This window comes from Patagioenas fasciata, chromosome 23, assembly GCF_037038585.1.
Source record: "Patagioenas fasciata isolate bPatFas1 chromosome 23, bPatFas1.hap1, whole genome shotgun sequence".
NCBI lineage: Eukaryota > Metazoa > Chordata > Aves > Columbiformes > Columbidae > Patagioenas > Patagioenas fasciata.
Genome location: NC_092542.1, coordinates 7068821 through 7087590, shown reverse-complemented (window position 1 = coordinate 7087590; position 18770 = coordinate 7068821). Strand labels below are relative to the sequence as shown.

Sequence of the window (18770 nt, the reverse complement as noted above, 5' to 3'; positions counted from 1 at the left end):
ACGATCCCTATCAGGCACAGAGCCCAGCAGAGCCTCCCCATCGTTCAGAACAGCACCCGGAGCCCGCGCTGGTGCGCTGGCTCTGCCTCCCGACCTGCGGCTGGTGGGAAGGACCCTGAGCTGGGAACAGACTCCGTGCCAGCCCCGCAGGACCAGGAGCGGGCAAAGCCTCTTTGATTCAGACAGCAAGAGCTTCCATTTGGGAGCTGTCACCTTTCTCCCAGCCCTGCTTTCTCAATATCCTAAGATGACCTCCATCCTAGCCCTTTTCAGTACACAGAGATCAAGAACAAGGACATGAGGGTGTATGAGGACTCACTTAATGAGGGAACAAGCAAGCATCTTCCTCCCAAACATGGAGCAACATCACCTGCCACCCCGTGGCAGAGTCTCATCCCTTGTGTGTGCTGGTTCATCCCATCCCAAGGGATCCATCGGGGTCAAGCATCCTATTCCTAACAGGCTGTGATAGCAGAGGCGGTTTTCTGTGTCAGGTCCTGACTCCTGGGCCACCACAACTGCTGCCCTGGTGTTCAGCAGGTGTGACCCGCAGCTCCAAACCAGGGCAGCTGCTCCCGAGGACGAGGCAGCAGCTTCTCATAGCTCAGCATGTGCTTCCAGATAACTAAGAAACGATGATTCCTTCAGGAACGGGATCCTGTTTTAACCGATTTGTGACTGTGGGTCTCTCTTTACAGGTTTACATCCTTGCTGGAAAGCATCGCCAGGTTTCCCTCTGTGACGCGCAGGCTGACACCTCTGTGGAAGAGGGACCGGAGAGCTCCGTGCCCAGCAGCCTCCAGGGCTACAGGAACAGCTTCTGCCAAGAGAGACTGAAACCCCAGGAGGCACAGATCCACTGCTGCAGGGGCAGCTAAACCGTCGCTCATCCCTCCGCAAGAGGCTTTGGATTCCTTAACTAAAGATTCGCTTGATCTCAGGTGCAGACAAAGGTATGCTGGTAGCATCGCTAACCCTCAGGCTTGCTATAGCCAGTACTTTACTTCCATACCAAATAGTTACTTCTGTTTTTGTTTGCCTGCTGAAAATGATAAAAAAGATGAAGAGAAAGAAGGAAAGACAGAAGGAAAGAGATCTGTTTTCCAAGGAGAAATAGGCACTTTATAATTGCAGCAAAACCAGAGAGAAGGTCGCGCCAACTGCAGAACGCAGGGCAGTGTGATGAGACAGAGCAAGAACACGGTGATTTCACACAAAATTGGGAAAAGCTACTGTAACATTCAGGTCTGAACATCTGCACGGGACTGGCGACAGGCAGTGAGTTAAATATAGCTGGGGCGCTTGTGGCTGACCCTGTGCATATGTTATAGACTCACATCCAGTTTTCTTTGAGGACTGCAAATTACGATGAGCCCACCGGGCCTCCTGGGAGGTTTTCCTCATGGTTACTTGCTCTTTTCTAAAACACACATATTATGTTCAGATGGAAATGTATGGCTGTCATCTTCCCACTGCTGGAACCTCTCTGGTTTTGCTAGCTAAATTAAGGAGGAGTCTAGAAACAGAGTTTTATCTTTGTGAAAGAACTGAGAGATCACGACAATATTTTCTTTTAATCTTATTTTCTGTTATCTAAGCAGACCGAATTTCTCGAGTGCTTCACAGATCTATCAGCCCACATATCAATCTGATGACTCTCTCCCGAACCGCTTTCGATTTTGTGTTAACCTCCTTTTCAAATATAAACCTCGAAACTGGTCCCAGTGGCCAGCAACCGTCTCTCTCAACCACAGCGACAGCACCCACCTCCTCGCTCAGGTCTGATTCTCCTCCAGCGTGCCCACCAGGACACTGCTCTGACTCAGCCCGGCCCTCAGACGCTCGTGCAGAGCCGCTGTCCCCTCTCCATCGGGCGCTTCACTGTGATTTCCAGCTGTGCCCGCAGCCCGGGGATGGGAGCACAGCGGCTCCCGTTGCTCCCTGCACCTCCCTGCTGGTGCGGGTGGCACCGAACACCCGGGGACCCCGGCGGCTTCTGCAGTTCCTACAACCCCCGTGTCCTGCTGGGAGCGGCGAGAGATCCTGGATGCATCCAGAATTAGTGTAATTGGTGAAACTGCTCTGTAAAGCTTAGGGCAATTCATTACGATCAAACTGACAAAAAGCAGCAGGGGTGCATCACACAATCACCAACTGTACTGGATGAATAAGAAATAAACAGGCTTATTTTCCTCCTTGGTTTGGTGTCTCTGAGTTGTACTGTTTAGAGCTGTTCTTAGGAAGCTCATGTGTTTCGCTCCCTAACCTATGTCCATGACACCAGCTGAACAAGACCAGGAATCCTCAGGACATGTGCTGGGGAACCCTCCTCTTTGATTTAGACAGCAAGAGCTTCCATTTGGGAGCTGTCACCTTTCTCCCAGCCCTGCTTTCTCAATATCCTAAGATGACCTCCATCCTAGCCCTTTTCAGTACACAGAGACCAAGAACAAGGACATGAGGGTGTATGAGGACTCACTTAACGAGGGAACAAGCAAGCATCTTCCTCCCAAACGTGGAGCAACATCACCTGCCCCCCCGTGACACAGTCTCATCGCTCGTGTGTGCTGGTTCATCCCACCCCAAGGGACCCATCGGGGCTACAAGCATCCTATTCCTAACAGGCTGTGATAGCAGAGGCGGTTTTCTGTGTCGGGTCCTGACTCCTGGGCCACCACAACTGCTGCCCCGGTGTTCAGCAGGTGTGACCCGCAGTGACGTGTGCTGCCCACCAGTGTCCCCAGCGCTCGGAGCCCCGGTGCTGCCGGGAGGTCCCACCACGCAGGCTTGGGAGCTGAACGGCTGCTGCAAAGGGAAGAACACTGGACAAGGCCCTGCCAGAGCAGCACCCAGGGAGCAGCGCGGGCCCCTGGGCTCCCCAGGCAGCACCCTGGCTGTTCTGGAGGGGCTGGCCGGACTGTGTGGCTCCAGCCTCCCAGGGGACACAGGGATCTTTCCGCACCTTCTCTTTCATGATCTGTACACCCATTTGAAACGCTGCCAGTTGCAATCTGCCCCCCATTTTGCCGCTAGACCCCCAGCTCCTTCACCTGCTGGGCCTGCAGGGCTCAGCCCGCCAGCGGGTCAGCGCTGTTGAAATCCCGCTACAATCAAAGCGTCTCCATTCCTCCGCTGGCTTAGCTGGAAGAGTCAGGTTACAGGCAGCAAAACCCCTATCTCTGATCACTTTAATACCACTAACCCATGTCATGTCAGACAGAGTCAACATTTGCTCTGGAAAACACTCACGACAGAGTGAGAGCAAAGCCAGCCCGGCCCGTGGCCTCTCCCAGCAACACTTTGAAATTACCCGGGGGAAAAAACGAGGTGAACAGCTGGGAGTTCTCCAGCATCTCCTCAGAGCCCTCCTGACAGATCTTGGTCCCTGGAGTGTCAGGTTACTGAACGGGGGAACTGCTTTTATTATAGGAGGGTCAGCAGGGAATTCTGGTATTTTCAATTACCCGCGAGCAGGAGCGGCTGCGATCCAGGGTCAGGATTAACCGCCTGACCCCCGGTTGAAGACAGAGTGGCAGGGAAATGCACCATGATGCTGCAAGGCACCAGCTAGTCCAGAGGCCACGGGACAGGGCAGTGAATGGGAAGATGTGGGGGAGAGAGCTGCTGACAGAATCTGGCTGAGGATACTTGAATTTCTGCAACTGCCCTGCAAACGTGGCAGAAAGAGAGACCTGGAGAACCCTGGGGTAAGCGGGCAAACTTCTCCCCCAGGGGTTCAGCCTCACTGGGCGACTCACGTAGCTCCAACACGTGGGAACTGGGTGGGCAACGCGATCCCCCGGGGGACCAGAGTGGGGACATCCCTCATATGGGGCTCCCAGGAGGGCCCCGAGCTCCTTCAGGTGCTGCACAACCTCGCTGCGGCCGGACGGAGCAGTGAGAACGCAGCAGCGAGGACGGTGCTGTGATCAACCACGGAGCAAGCGCTTCCCTGACCAGGCACACAGGGTATGGAGACAACTAGGCTGGGACCCAGGCTCCAGTAGCGCCCAAAACCAGTGTTTGAAATGACAGGAGCACAGAGTGGCTCCATGCAAGGCTGCAGGCAGGTGAAATATGTACCTGGGGCTCAGGTGGTCTCTGTTTCTCAAGCATGGGCAGAGTGGAGAGCCAGGACAACTCCCTCTGCACGTCCTGCAGACCTGGAGGTCCTGTGCAGCATCTCACCCAAGGGACACCTCATCCAAATCAGCTCTCCTTGCCCCAAGGCACCCCAGTCCCACACGGTCCCCAGGAGGTCACTGTCACTGTGCACTGGTTCAGCTGTCCCCTGTCCAGGTCCCATCACTGACTTCAGGACCCCAGCTCTTCATACTCCTACTAGACTTAATCCTCAGCATCCAAATGCACCTAGGTATGTAACCGAAAATTGATTTATTTCATTAAAATCGTCTCCATTTTTTGCTTCTCCATGTAAAACTCTTTGCTGCCATTTAAGCATGACCATGTTTCACAACCCCCTTCACAGGCACTCCCGGATTTGGATTTGGGATGCCTTCCTCCAACAGGAGCACTGAGAGCACCACAGGGAAGCTCTTCCCCACCTGCCCTCGGTGGCAACCCTGCTGGGCCCACTCATGGGCTGGAGACCTCCACAGGTTTGTGACTCTCCTGCTAAAAGGGTTCACGATTGCTTGGACTATTAAAATGTTCATCTCTTTCCCATGTTCTCCCTGTGATGGTCTGTTCAGGAGCCACGTGCTTTTGAGATCAATTACCTCCAGCAGACGCTGAAGAAGGCAATGCAGCATCACAGGGATGACAGCGCTCGAGCAATTTAGTAAACTTTCACCCTCAAAGTACCAAAAGCCGCAGGTCTGGGATGTCCACCGGACTCACTGGAGCTCTAGAAAACTGGTATTGCACAGTTTGCGATGTTCTTTTTCTGAGGTTCCCGGTGAGGTGGCCCCATCAGGCTGGTACCCACAGTGTTTGTGTGAGTCGAGTGTCTGGAAAATCCCCCAGCAGGCACAGCCCCCAGCCCCTTGAGTTTGTAACTACAAGTGCTAGAAAATCTTAAAAACACAGCAGTGCAGTCCAGAGCTAGTCCTGGCTCTGGCCCCATAAGAACCAACGAAGGCTTTGGTGTAGATTACAGCCTGTAAAGCAGTTCCTAATGTCACTAGCCCAGCGCCTTGGCGCGGGCAGTTTAAGGCTTTTGGCTGTCTTGGCGCTCTTTGTCTAATTGAGTTTGCAGCCGTCACCTCCATGCTGCCCCCCGCCCTGGCGCGGGGACGGACGCTGTGCTGAGCGTGAAGAGGAGGTGCTGCCGAGGACCCGCATCCCCCGCAGCGCCGCGCGTGCCAAGGTCACCGCACCTCCTGGCCGCTCTCCACGTGGAAACCTCATCTGCTCCAGATCAGGGCGATGGCATCGGCCAAAGGCTGGCAGGAGCAGGAGCGCTGGCAGCGGCCGGCCCTCCATCCCTCCAACTTGCCCTCCTCGGACTGTCAATAGAATGGTGCTTTCCTAGAAAGTGTCAGTTAATTACAACCAAAACTGTTCTAAGGAACATACTGATTCTGAAATGTCAAACTCAGAAAACTTAGACCAGAGAAATGACGCCTGCTGCGGAGCATCCACCCCCTTGCACCCACCAGGTCTTGCTAATTTGAGACTGAACTTGTTCCCCTGATTTCCTTCACGGCTTCTCTCTGTGTGGGTGGAAATTTTGGAAAGATCAGGGTTTTTGTTGGAGAGAGCACCTCCCGCCCAGCCCCACCAGTGCCACAGCACACGGGCAGTGATGAAGATGGACCGGGCTGCGGTGCGACAGGCGCAGTGAGGATCCTCCTGCCTGAGCCGAATCACACACAGCCGTGTTGTTTGACACATAGAGCGGACGACTCAATCACGGGGACTCTGGGATGGGCCAAGGGACAACCGGCCAGCGGCTGCATTAACCCGACTTGCTACAACCATCTATTATGGTCCAAATAAATGCACCACTGATCAGCGTCATCCCGCAGCGTCTGCTCAGCTGATCAAACACTGTGACCCCAAAACTGGCGTCTCCTGTCTTGTCTGCTGCCTCCAGCACCTCCACCTGCCCCAGCGCTGGCACTCGTGTGCAAGCGAAGCAATCAGCACCGTGGGCTGTGTTTGCCAAGCGCAGCAGTGAAGATAAATCACCCTCCTGCACACGTCAGTGCAGGTGAGCTCCCGAGCCACCCGCCAGCTCCTGGCACACACGGCGGCGATGGCAGAACATTGTGGGGAGAGGGGGAGGCGCTGCGTCACCAGAAGGGACTTTCCACCCTATCCATCATGGATGGGTTTTTGTTTTCTACCCGAAGTCAACTCCAGATGCTTCGGAACAGGTTTCTGAAGCTCCAGGCAGGTGTGGGAAAAATGATCCTCAAACTCACCGAGTCATTTATGCAACAGGGAGGCCTGGGAGCGAGCAGGTGGAGGAGCCGGTGGTGGGCAGAGAGGAGCATCTGCTCGGAGAGCTCCAGCCGTGCAGCCCGTACCCTGCTCTGCCAACACCCCCAACGCCCCGCGCGGCAGCGGGGACAGAAATCCCGGGGAGCCGGCAGCTGGCAACGCTCCCGCCACCTGGGAGCCCTGGCTGCGGACGGGCTCCCGCGGGCACAGGACAAGGGACTCGGGCACGAAAGGTCCCTCCCGGGCACTGACCGCCAGCTGCTGCAAGCGCGGGGATGCGAAGGCAAGGGGCTGGGCCACCAAGCAAGAGGAGCAGGGCAGCAAATGTCAAGCAGCATCAGGTTTTGGTGGCCATGGCCCCGTGTAAGAGGCAGCCAGGATGAAGGTGGGAGCTGGGGATGAAGGAAAGAGAAGAGGGGAGAGAAGATGGGCTGCAGAGCCAGGATGGCTATGTGGGTCCACGTGGAGGGTAAGGTCTGGCTGCTAATGCTGGATAAAACAGGCGGCCATGGGGATATCAAGGTTTCAGGAAGTTTGGGAGCCTGGAAGCAGGAAAAGCTGTCAGAGAAACACATCCAGTAAAGTCCCCGCAAGAAGAAACCTGGGACCTCAGGAATAGATCTACAGTAGCTCTGCAGACATGCTCCCATTCGCTCTGTCACGCAGGCAAACGGGCTTCTGCTCCAGCTCCTCCAAGTAGGAGATGGCTCCACAGCTCAGAACACCTCTGATTTTCCATCTAAACCTATCACCAGCCACTCTGCACCATCTGCTCTTGTCCTTCTGCTTTCGTAGCTCTTCTCCCTTCCTGGTGTCCTTCCAGCCCAGCACGTAGTGAGACTTCACTACAGCTCTGCCTGCAGCCCATTCTTCACGAGGTTCTATACTGAACTCTCTGCTGCCAGCTCCTGCTCAGCTGCCTCCAGCTCACAATTGCCGACGTTTTTGTTGTTGGGCCCCAAATGGCCTCACTCTTTCCATTGTTGAATTTCACCCTCATTCTGCTATTCCACCTCTCAGCATCTTCCTGGAGGTACCACAGTCCTCTGCTGCCCTGGCAACGTTTGTGCCGGTTTTCTGCACAAGAAATACTCTACCAGATTTGAAACACCAACAAGTATGAGGTCACGTTCCATGACCTCAGTCAGCCACCTCATGCTTCCCCATTCAGGTGGTACCATCTTCCATTTAGACAGTTCCTGGACAAGCTTCCAGCTTTACTAAATCAGATCTTTTACTGGTGTCCAGACAAGCAGAGTCTACTGCATTTCCTTAGAAAATCAGTGATTTCATTGGAAAAAAGGCAAAAACAAGCTACACAGACTTGTGTAGAAGGACTTGATGGGTCCTCTGTCTCTTGATGTCTCAAGTCAAGACTGGCTGCCGTTCTGAAAGATGCTGTAGCCAAAGACAGGACTGAAGGTGAGGATAATAGAAATGCAGGTTGATCTAAAGCATCTCTTGGCTTGAACCTCTGAATCTCAGTATAACAAAGAGCAATGGCCACAAGTCATTGCTTGGGAGGTTCAGGTTGGATGTTGGGAGAAGTTCCCTCACCAGGGGCGGGTGCAGCGCCGGGACACGGCACTGAGAACGTGGGGAGATGCCTGCGTGTGGGGGTCACCAATAACTGTCTCACCCAAAGCCCCGGCTGCCCTGCTGGCACGGGTGAGAGGTTGGACGAGAGATCCAAGATGCTGGGATGCCACTATCCATCTCCTGCCTTTTATTTTTTACACGGGAAGACAAGAAACAGACTCATTCACAGCTTTAAAGGGCAGGGAAGCTCATTCCACCTCTTCGCGGTGATTTCTGCTGGCACCGTCCCAGGTTGCAGTTTCACAGACAGGGAAATCTCATCTGAACAATTCCTGACTGCAGTTGCTCAGGACCAGGCTGGGAGCCGCACCGGAGAACAGGAGATGCCACGACTCCCTGCTCGTGTCCAGGGGTGCAGGACCTGCTGTGCACCCCTCTGAAGGAGGAAGCCAGACAGATCTTCCGATGCAAAACAAAAGCAAGAAGACAAAAGCAAGAGTCCAATGAGTGCCAGGCCATTCAGTTCTGCTCTCCCTGCCTTGCCTGCAGCCCAACTGATGTGACCAGCAAACAGCAACCTGGACAAACGAGAAGTGCCAGTCCCTACCAACCGTGTATCCTCGCCTTGTCACTACCCTGGCTCTGCTGCTCTCTCCTCACCCCCTTCCCTTCCATGCTCCCTGTTGCATTTGGCAGTAAAGCTCACAGACCATTTCTGCAAGGGATGTTTCTTTTTGGTTGAAGGTAAAGGAAAAGTCCTCCCTTATGGTGCTTTGCGCTTCCTAGGATCTGCCTCACCCATGTGTCGTTACTCATGGCCGAACTCCCCAAGCTCTGTGTGAGGACAGGACTGGGCTGAGCTGTCCCTGGGTTCACAGGCACCTCTGGGTCTTGTCAGGACAGTCCTGTCCAAAAGACATGCCCTGTCTGGGATGCGAGCTCCTGGGCTCTGACAGCATCGTGAAGCACAGATTCAGACCCCAATGACGTCTGGTGTGAACTGGTGCACAGGTGTGAGCTGCACATCTCTCCAGCCAAAAGACCCATGTCGCGACATGCCACCATGAATAATAATGCAAATAATCATAACAAATTATCTGGATCCATAGGGAGGGAGTAAACTCCAATAAACTCCACCGTTGCAGATGCTGCTCCTGATGGGTTTATCGGGAAAGTGCATCATTTTATCCTGTCACACACTAGTTGGTATTCACACTGTATTAGGTCCTTATCACTCTTTTTGGCTCTGTTTGCACCCAGGAGCCTCTGACATTAGAGTTAATCCTCCCTTCTTATCCCATGTGACACCAGAGTCGCTCACAAAAGGACACATCCCCAAAAATCTGGTTGTTCTCTTTCCCCCATCACTGGGAGGTCTTGGTTTTGTCTCTGGATACTCAGAAGCCCAGGGCTTCTTCCTCCCTTCTCAGCTCACAGTGGTCACAGCCACCTATCAAGAGGTGCATTTCCCAAGGGCTGTTGAAGTCTCCCCTGCCCAAGCAGCCCCATCCCGGGGCACGGAGCCCGCCCGGGGCACGGAGCCTGCCCGCAGTGCGGATGGAGCTGTGGATCCTCACAGCACCGAGAGCGTCCACCCTCCCCAACCCTGCACAAAGAATGGCCACAACTCAGCAAGCAGGGGCTGCGTGCTGTCACCAGAAAGAGGGCTGATGCCTGGGATGGCTCTCAATTAGTCAAGTGTCATTATCGCAAGCGTTGGGCCGTGCCCAGCTCCTTGACCCCTGGCTTCCTCCTGTGCCTCCCTCTTGGATGCTGGCACGGCTCTCAGCCACCCTCTTGGCACAGATCTTTCGTCCTGGCATGGCTGAGAAAAGGCTCTTGGTGGCACCCGATATCTGCATGATGGGCTGGTTTTCTTGTTTTCTTTGGCCACATCATGGTCCCTTAAGACAGGACGGGCTGTGTCAGATGGAAATCCCTGGATCTCCCTCCTGGGAGAGCTGCGGAGCTTTGGGGAGAGGTGCCGCTCAGCTGCAGGCGCGATAGGCGGGGGAAGCACAGCATGGAGCTGGGGTGCAAGGAGAAGCCTGTTGAGAACAGCAGAGAGAAAACACAACCTGGCCTCAAAGGGACCAGGCTGCCCAGGGAGGTTGTGGAGTCTCCTTCTCTGCAGACATTCAAACCCGCCTGGACCCCTTCCTGTGGAACCTCAGCTGGGTGTTCCTGCTCCATGGGGGATTGCACTGGATGAGCTTTCCAGGGTCCTTCCAACCCCTGACACTCTGGGATCCTGTGATTCTGTGACAGGAGGCAGCTCCTAGGAAGGCAGTGGGGACCACACAGAGTTTGCTGGAAGGGTTAAAATTGAGTTGGCTGAAGACCAGCCAAGGAGCAAAGAGGTGGTGGGAAGGGAATGATTATTCCAAGCTCTTTTTATTCCTATTCTGCTCTTTTTATTTCTGTTCTGATCATCCTGGTCTTTACCAATTTCCTATACTTTGAAAAGAGAAGAACTGTTGCTCCTGTTCTAACAAAACGTGCTTTCTGGAGGTTAAACACCTTTGGTCTTTTTAGGACGCTCTGAAAAAAACAGGCCCAGGACATCCCCTCTGAGCACGGGCTGGCGCTGCCCGTCTCGCCTGCTCCTTCAGGCTGCTCAGACCCCGTCCAGCCCGACTCGAACACCCCATGGACGGGGCATCCACACCTTCCCTTCCAGCTTTCTTGTAGGTCCCCTTTAGGAACTGGAGGCTGCCATAAGGCCTCCCCAGAGCCTTCCCTTCTCCAGGCTGAACACCCCAGCTCCCTTGGCCTGTCCTCACATGAAAGCTGTTCCAGGCACAGCAGCACGACTTGGTGGTTGTAGCTTTTGTCAAACTGCCTTGATTCTTCCCCTGCACTCAGGAGTCCAGCACAGTGCACAGAGGCACTGGGCTCAGCACCATCTGCGACAGATGAGATTAGTGTTAAACAAGACCGGAACTCAATGGGGACGCACGCTGTGTCCAGCACAATGCGGCAGTGCCTTAAAATTAGTAGATATCTAGGAGATGATATAAAAACATTGCTGGCAAACCATTCACAAAGTGTTCAAAATAGTAGTGTTGGGAATGACAGCTCTGTGGAGCAATGATCAATGGCTTGATGGCTGAGCCCATGGAAATGATTATAAGGTTGTGCTTGGGTCTGGAAACCAAAATACAGGTCTTGGTTGTAGAACGGGTGACTGCATCCAGGGAAGCAGCGTCTGAAGGGACCAAGACAGAAGCCAACAGGGAGGTAAGAGCTGCCCACACAGATGACTGTGATTGCACTGTACACTTGATGTGTAAAGGGAACAGTGAGACCAGCAAGAAGAGCAGTTTATCTGCTACTGGGTACAATATCTAGCTCAAAACATGATGATGAAGAATATAGAGGTGTCCACAAAGAGCTATGGGAAGATCCAAATTGTGGAAAGCCACTTCATAGCAAGAAAGTGTGATTCAGCTTTGTCTAATTACCTCTTACTTTCCCTTGAGAGATGCTACCTGCCACCTGTGTCTACACGAAGAGAAATGTCCCATTACCACAAGACAACGGCAAAATAAGTTATGTTGATGTAAAGGTAAACATTAATGAAGTCATGTTGATGTAAAGGCAAATGTTAGTCAAGTCCAGACCTCACTGGAGAGCGGTACAACAGTAATGACCACAGATCATTCTCTGGAAGAACAAGAAGGTGACTGGTGAATGGTGTCCCACCTTCTCTGGTCTGAAATTTCCCTTTCGGGACGACGGTCACCATGCTGTCACCCCCCAGTGCCACTCTCCCAGCCACACTCAGTACCTGCCCTCTGCATGCTCTGCAGGGCTTGTTTTCTTACTCTCTCACAGCAGCTTTCTCCTAGGGTGCTGAAGAATTCACGATACCAGAAGGTTTAAAATGCTGCTGGTGAGGTAGCATCTCAGCCCCGAAAGCACCAGGCAGAGGTGGTGCCCCGTCCCCAACAGTGGGGTGAACCTGGGCCATCTTGGAGTTTCCTTTGGAGCTGGGAGGTCCCTGAAGGCCAGCGGAGCGGGAGCTTTGCAGATGGCCACCGTCCAGCTATGGCAGGAGAAAACCTGCCAGGTGTTCGGTCCCCAGCGGCTGCTGAACCCCGACAAAGGCAGAGGGAGCCTGCAGTCGCCATCCCCACGCTCATCCCTCCCTACAACACCCTCCGTTCTGTCCCAGCTCTGCCTTTGTGTCTGCAGCCTCTGTTACCAACTTCTAATGATCTACATCAAGGCTGCCAGGCGGTGGGAGTGTAAGCAGAAGAATTCAGAGTCTCTAATTACAGAGGAATTAGCAAGCAGACAGTTACTGTTTAGTGCTAATGAACAGATACATTAAGAGAGACATCGCACAGGCTGAGAAGTATGAGCCCTGATTATAAAGGAGCGTCAAAGAAGGAAAACACAAGGAGGAGGATCCAGGGGACTGAAAAGGATTCACCTGCAATTCAGCTCCCTGTTTTTGCTGAGGTGGAAGTAGCCACAGGGAGTACATTAAGGTAGCAATCACACCATGTAACTGCAAAGTGCAAAATCTGAGCAGTAAATAACTCGCCTATAGCGTGGGACGATGCTGGGGGTGTGCAGAGCCCCTTCCCAGCCCCAAGCAGCATCACAGCCACCCCGTCTCCATCAGCCATCTCTGTAAGGGAACCTGCAACAGGTCACCGCCCCAGCCCAGCTCCTCTCTCCTCATCGTGCATGAACGTGTTCCTGCGCGCAGCCAACCCGGGGTTCGACGCTACGCTAAATCTGCCTTCGGGGCTGCGATACTGCATCGAGAACACCGCGACCCCGCGGCTCCTGAGCCAACTCCAGATCAGAGGTCAGTCTGCCAGTTCACGTGCAACCAAGGCATTTCTGTAGGTTACCTCTGTCCCAGAGCTCTGCATGTCCAACCAAGGGATGCCCACGTCAAACGCCTCCCACCCCTGCACCAGCACACACCAGTCTCCAGGTAATTCAGTGGAAACGCAATCATGCATGACTGCTGAATTCAGTCTTGAAGGTCCAGGGCAGCCTGGGCATGTCCACACTCCCCACTCAGTTGCTGCAGTGCTCAGAAGGACCACAGACACTCGCTCCCACACGTTTGTACCTTACTAGCGTGCTTTCCCCATGCAATGGGATTAAGCAAAGCCCCGGTCTGTGCTGCAGCTCCAGGTGGGCCGGGAGAGCAGCGGCTCGGCGGGACACGCTGCGGGAGCAGCCCAGCCACCCCGACACAGCCCCAGCAAAACCGCCCTGCGCAGGGGAGCGCAGCAACCCCCAGGCCAGCACAGAGCTGGAGACCCCCAATGACACCCTGCCAGCTCTGCTGCTTGGTCTTCACCCAGGTGACTCTGCAGCAGCACAGGACCCGGAGCAGCTTTATGGTCATCCCATACATCCATCTCCCAGCCCCTCTTCTATGCAGCTTTCCTCTCCCTTCATGCCTGTCCTGGCTTTCTCTGCAGTCAGCGCAGAGATTGCAGTTTGTGTCAAAATGCTGGAGCTAATCTCCCCTTCCCTGCTCAGGAACGAGGAGCAGGAGCTGCAGAAGGCTGCCAGCAGCTGCTGTCTGCAGCACAGCAAGGCTGCACGCAGCCGATGCTCCCAGCACTGGAGAGGGATGCTGAGACACCAGGGGACAGGGACATGAGCTGTTCTGCTGTGGGGACAGGGCGGGCAGCTCTGCCTTGAGGCAAAGTCCAGCTTTACACAGAGATAAGGTATGTTTTTCACACCCAAGGCCTTGGATTCATCCTGGAAGTGCCAGGACCGTGTACTTTGGTCATCAGCAGCATTACAGAGCAAGCAACACCGGAGAATCATAGAATAGTTTGGATTGAAGGGTCCTCCCCAGCTCCCCCAGCTCCCCCCTGCCATGACAGGGACATCTTCACCAGCTCAGGGTGCTCAGAGCCCCGTCCAGCCTGGGCTGGGATGTCTCCAGGGATGGTTCAACCACCACCTCTCTGGGTACCTGGGCCAGGCTCTCACCACCCTCAGGGCCAACAGTTTATTTCTCATGTCCATGCCACATCTCACCCCAGCTCTTCTCCACTTGCAAGCCCTGCTCACCCTGCAGGGTTTCACCCAGCACCTCTTGCCCAGGAGATCTCTGCCCACACCTCCCCTTGCGGGACAGGTCTGCTGGGAGATGCGGCTCCGCATCTTACCGGCCTGGTTGGTGGTGATGTTCACTGATGCAAACTGCGGGGAGAAGGGGCTCTGGTCGGTGACGCCGTTGACCGCCTGGATCTCGAAGGTGTACTGCGTGTGGGCCAGCAGGTCGCTGATGTAGATGCGCGGCTCCGTCAGGCCCAGCTGGCGCGGGGCGAACTGCACGTTGTCCCCGCAGCGCGTGCAGGCCCCGCGGCCGGAGCCGCAGCTCTTGCAGATGATGTTGTACACCAGGTCCTCCCGGCCCCCCGAGTCCCGCGGCGGGGTCCACTCCAGCATCAGAGAGGTCTCATTCACGCTGGAGATAACGGACTGGGGGGCAGACGGGATGGCTGGAAAGGGAACAGACAGAAGGTGTAAGAGCCAGAGCCCTGCTCACGGCTGCAGGAGCAGCTGCACCCGCTCCGCACCCCCGTCCCCGGACAGGACCGTGCAGCAGGCACGCACTGAACCGGGCGCTTCTGCTGGCGTCAGGGATGCGTGGCCAAGCTGGACCGCCAAAGGCAAGAGCGGGAACAAAACCTGTCCTCCTAACCCTGGCTAATTTGATTACACGGCAACCCTTGGCAAAATCCCCCTGTTATATTTTGTAGCGTTTCTGATTCCTGGTCTTTGCACTGATCTCCTGTGTGTCAGTTCACGGGTCTTATCATCCAGGTACAGCCCCAGAGTGAAGTCATCCCACTGCCTACCACAGCACAAAACCCCCTGAATTTCTGTCCCCTTTGCACATGCAATGTTTGCAAGACACATGCCTGCAATGCTCCTCTGGACGAGCTGCTCTGAGCCCCCTGGCCTCCCCCAAACCCCCACCGAGGCAGATGCTTTTGTGACACATCGCTCGGTGCTGTGACTGGTGCGTCTCCATCCCCTCCACATGCAACCATCCCTCCCCAGTTGCCCAGAACCCACATACTGGTGCACGGCATGTCGACAGGATCGGCGTCTGCCCGGTAATACCCATTCCGGCACACGCAGTTCGTGGCCCCTTCCGAAGTCGTCCGGCTGTTAATGGGGCAGTGGACGCATCCTTCATCCCCTTGGCTGGCCTTGAACGTCCCTGACGGGCAGCCTGGAAGAGAACCAGGAGCAGCAGTGAGTGGGGAGGAGAGAACCAGGAGCAGCGGTGAGTGGGGAGGATGGGGCTGGCGGGGCCGCCCCGAGCCCCGCGGTGCTGCCGGGAAACACCCTCGGGGCTCCGCAGGGTCCAAAGCCAAACCCTGACAATTGCAAGTAAACAAAGCAGAGAAGGAGCAGCTGTTGGAGGCTCTGAGGCCGGCGCTCCCTGCCGGGATGGGGAGACAGCTCCCCGCGAGTTCCCAGCCACCGGCGCAGAACAGGGACCGCTCAGGGAGTCTTGCGAATACAAACGGGGTTTTTAGCCGCTGTCACGTAAGGAGTTGCAAGCAGCTGTGCCACATCAGACCAAAGGTCCACGGTCACCACCACCCCACAAGGAAGAGGGCATGAGCCACACACACGCACTGCCCACGGGACCGTCTCACCCCCCAACACGTCGCAGCTCAGGGACTTTCCAAGAGGCAGCTCTTTGCACGTGACATCCCTTGCGTGCTGCTTCCTCCACTACGTTACCCAGCCATTTTTCCATTCCATGCAAATGTTTTGCCACCATTTTATCCTGCAGCACGGAGCCTCGTGTGTAACTGTGTGCTGCACCAAGAAACTGCTGCCGCCTGCGTCGGACCTGCCAGCTGCCGTTCCATTTGCTGCAATCTCACACTTGCATTGGCACTGAACATTCAAGTGCCATCCACCTTCTCTATGACCATTTCAGTACTTAAAAGGGCCCTACGAGAAAGAGGGAGACAGACCTTGCAGCAGGACAAGGGGTGATGGTTTTAAACTAAAGGAGGGAGATTCAGGCTGGACACGAGGAAGAAATTGTTGGCCCTGAGGGTGGTGAGAGCCTGGCCCAGGTACCCAGAGAGGTGGTGGATGAACCATCCCTGGAGACATCCCAGGCCAGGCTGGACGGGGCTCTGAGCAACCTGAGCTGGTGAAGATGTCCCTGTCATGGCAGGGGGGGCACTGGGGAGCTGGGGAGGTCCCTTCAACACAAACCATCTGTGACTCTATAACTCTGTGGCCCCTGGGGCTGCACAAACCTCCATCATGCCCCAAGCAAGTTGCATAACAACATTCACTATTTTATTCTCCACTCTTTTCTCATAATGAGCAATGTCCAAATTGTTATTTAACCACCAATGTACCAACCAGACTACCTATTATAGCCCCATGGTCTCTTTCCTGAGAGTCACCAGCCAACTCACAGCCTCTGTGCACCCATGTGTGGAGCTGGGGTTGTTTTCTCCCACTTGCATCACCTCGTGTCTATCGAATTCCAGCTGCCTTCTCACTCCCCAGTCACGGCATCTCGGAATGTCCTTCTGCAACCCTCCACAGCCAGTACTTGTCTACACCGCTCAGTATCACAAGTGAATCCTCACTGCTGTCCCGATGGCAGCCGCGTGCTGGGTTCTGCCTCCCTGGGGCTCAGACCCTGGATCCCATAGAGGATGCTCCACCAGCAACAGTCGCTCAAGACTGCGTGTTGAGCCAGGCAGGTAGGCGAGGGTGGTGACGGCTGGACCACAGCGTGAAATACAATATTAACAGATACGAAACAGGTGGCTAAAGATATCAATGCAAAGCTTTAAACACCAGCAAGTCCTTTCCAAGGCGAGGGATCACCAGGGTCAGAGCACTCATCACCAGGGCTCTCGGTGATCGCTCGTGGTTGCGCTGTTAAGTTCTTGTGCGGCACCAAGAGCCCGGGGGTGGCAGGTGGTCCCGCTCCGAAATGAGTTAAACGAACTTCTACTGCAGCTCGCTGCCAAGGCTTTCGCGAATGAGACGGAGCAGAAAAACAGCCTGGGAAAAACATACGCTGGGGGTTGCTGTAAGCAAGAGCTATCACTGTGATTATCTATTTTTTTTTCTTGGAATAAAAATCTAGGTTTTTCTTTTAGTTTGCATCTCCTTTCCTTCAAAATTATCTGGAGTTTCCAACGAGAAAAGCTCAACGGAAAAATACCATCAGCTTTCCTGCTTGCAAAGTCCCTCCTGACTCCCACGGTCACAGATCTGTTGAAAACCAGGGTGCTCCTCATGCTCGGGGATCTTTGCACCTCCGCCGTCCCCGTCCCCACAAGCGTGACTCCGTTGCTGACCCTGTTCCCAGCACAGCCCTCGGCACGAACCCCGCGGAGGGTGTTAAGCTGCTGGGAGAGGTGACGGCCGCCTGGTTCTCCCTTACACAGCAGGGACGGTGGCTCTGCAGCTGTAACGGTAACGGGGTCCCCGTGCTAATACCCACTTTTGAAACACGATAAGACCAACACACAGAATTGCTCCAGTCTGACATCCAGGGTGAAATATGGGGTCATTTGATCAAAGATGTTTTGAGGCACAGGCCTCTTTCACCTTCCCAAGGCTTATTTTAAAAATAACAACTTTCCTATAAGGTTTCCTTTGCATCAAGATAGAGATACATCAAAAAAATGCCTCCGCTGCTGAGATTTAGTGAGTGGCCCCAAGAGACAAAACCCATTCCCAGGTTTGGCTGGCGCAGGGTAACAGCTGCAATTAATACTCCTGCCTGTGCTGCTCGGAGAGCCCAGCCAAAATCAGGGGCTTAATGATCGCTCACCAAAAACAGCAAGCGGGGATGTTCAAACCCATTGAACACGCTATCAAAACACAGCCAGAAGTTTTGGCAATGTTCTCCCTCCCCAGGAGGTCCCGCACACCGACATGGGGTAAAATAATCCTGGAAAATCACAACTTCTCCCATGATAATTGTTCTGAAATCACGCTGAAAGACGGGAAAATCACTGAAATTCGATGCAAAGACGGCCTTTGTTTTTTTTCTTCTCCTCGCAAGTAATGACAACCTCCGGAAGTAAAATAAACGAACGTTGTGTTTGAAACTGTTCTGTTCCCTCCAGGTCTTCCTCTGGGTGAGAACACAGCTTTTAATTTGGAATCCATCCAATTTCTTGCTTCCAGAGTAAACAGCAAATCAAAACTGGAATCTCCATGGAGGGTTGAAGCCCCTCTCACACAGCGTGGATGTCCTCAGCGCCTGCTGGAGGACACAGGGCACCCCAGCGCTGTCCCGGGAGGTGACAGCACCTTGGGACACGCTGTGATGAGGGCACAGCATCCCCGGAAACTCCCCTTGGGAAGAGGGAACTGACGCAGTGGAATCGCAGAGATCGGTACCGTACCAGAGCATCCTTCCTCCAGCAGGGCGGTTACCGTGGCAGCGGCTCCGGCGGTTTGCGGCCTCCCCCGTGGCGGGTTCCTGCATCTCCAGCACCAATCGGACGATGCTAATAGGGGTTCACGGGAAACAGATGGACCTTTAATTGCCTCGCTGCTGCACGTAGGCATGGATGGCTGCCTCGCTGGGTACGGCTCGGAGACGGCAGCAGGTTTGCTAACAGCACTGGCCATAGGTCTCAAACAGACCTTGTTCCCCATCCACCCCTTCCCTGAGCACGGAAAGGCGGCTGTGCCTGGGACACGCTGCTTTGGGAAGGGAACGGCGTGGAGAAGGAGCCACGGGGGGTCCTGCCCTCTGCTGCAGGAAGACCAGGCCAGGGATCTGGGGGGCAAGAGCATCCCAGGCTCCAGCA

At 54.7% G+C, this 18770-nt stretch overlaps 1 protein-coding gene across 7 annotated transcripts in view; it reads right to left on the bottom strand.

Annotated features, from left to right (window-relative positions):
* EPHB2 (EPH receptor B2) overlaps positions 1–18770 on the bottom strand; it is a 140225-nt gene that overhangs the window by 34483 nt on the left and 86972 nt on the right. For all 7 annotated transcript variants that reach the window (XM_065854887.2, XM_065854889.2, XM_065854890.2 and 4 more), the window contains exons 4-5: positions 15026–15181; positions 14106–14441 (exon numbers count right to left, since the gene is read on the bottom strand). In XM_065854887.2, the coding sequence (XP_065710959.1) occupies positions 14106–14441; positions 15026–15181 (492 nt within the window). The remainder of the gene's footprint in view (positions 1–14105; positions 14442–15025; positions 15182–18770) is intronic.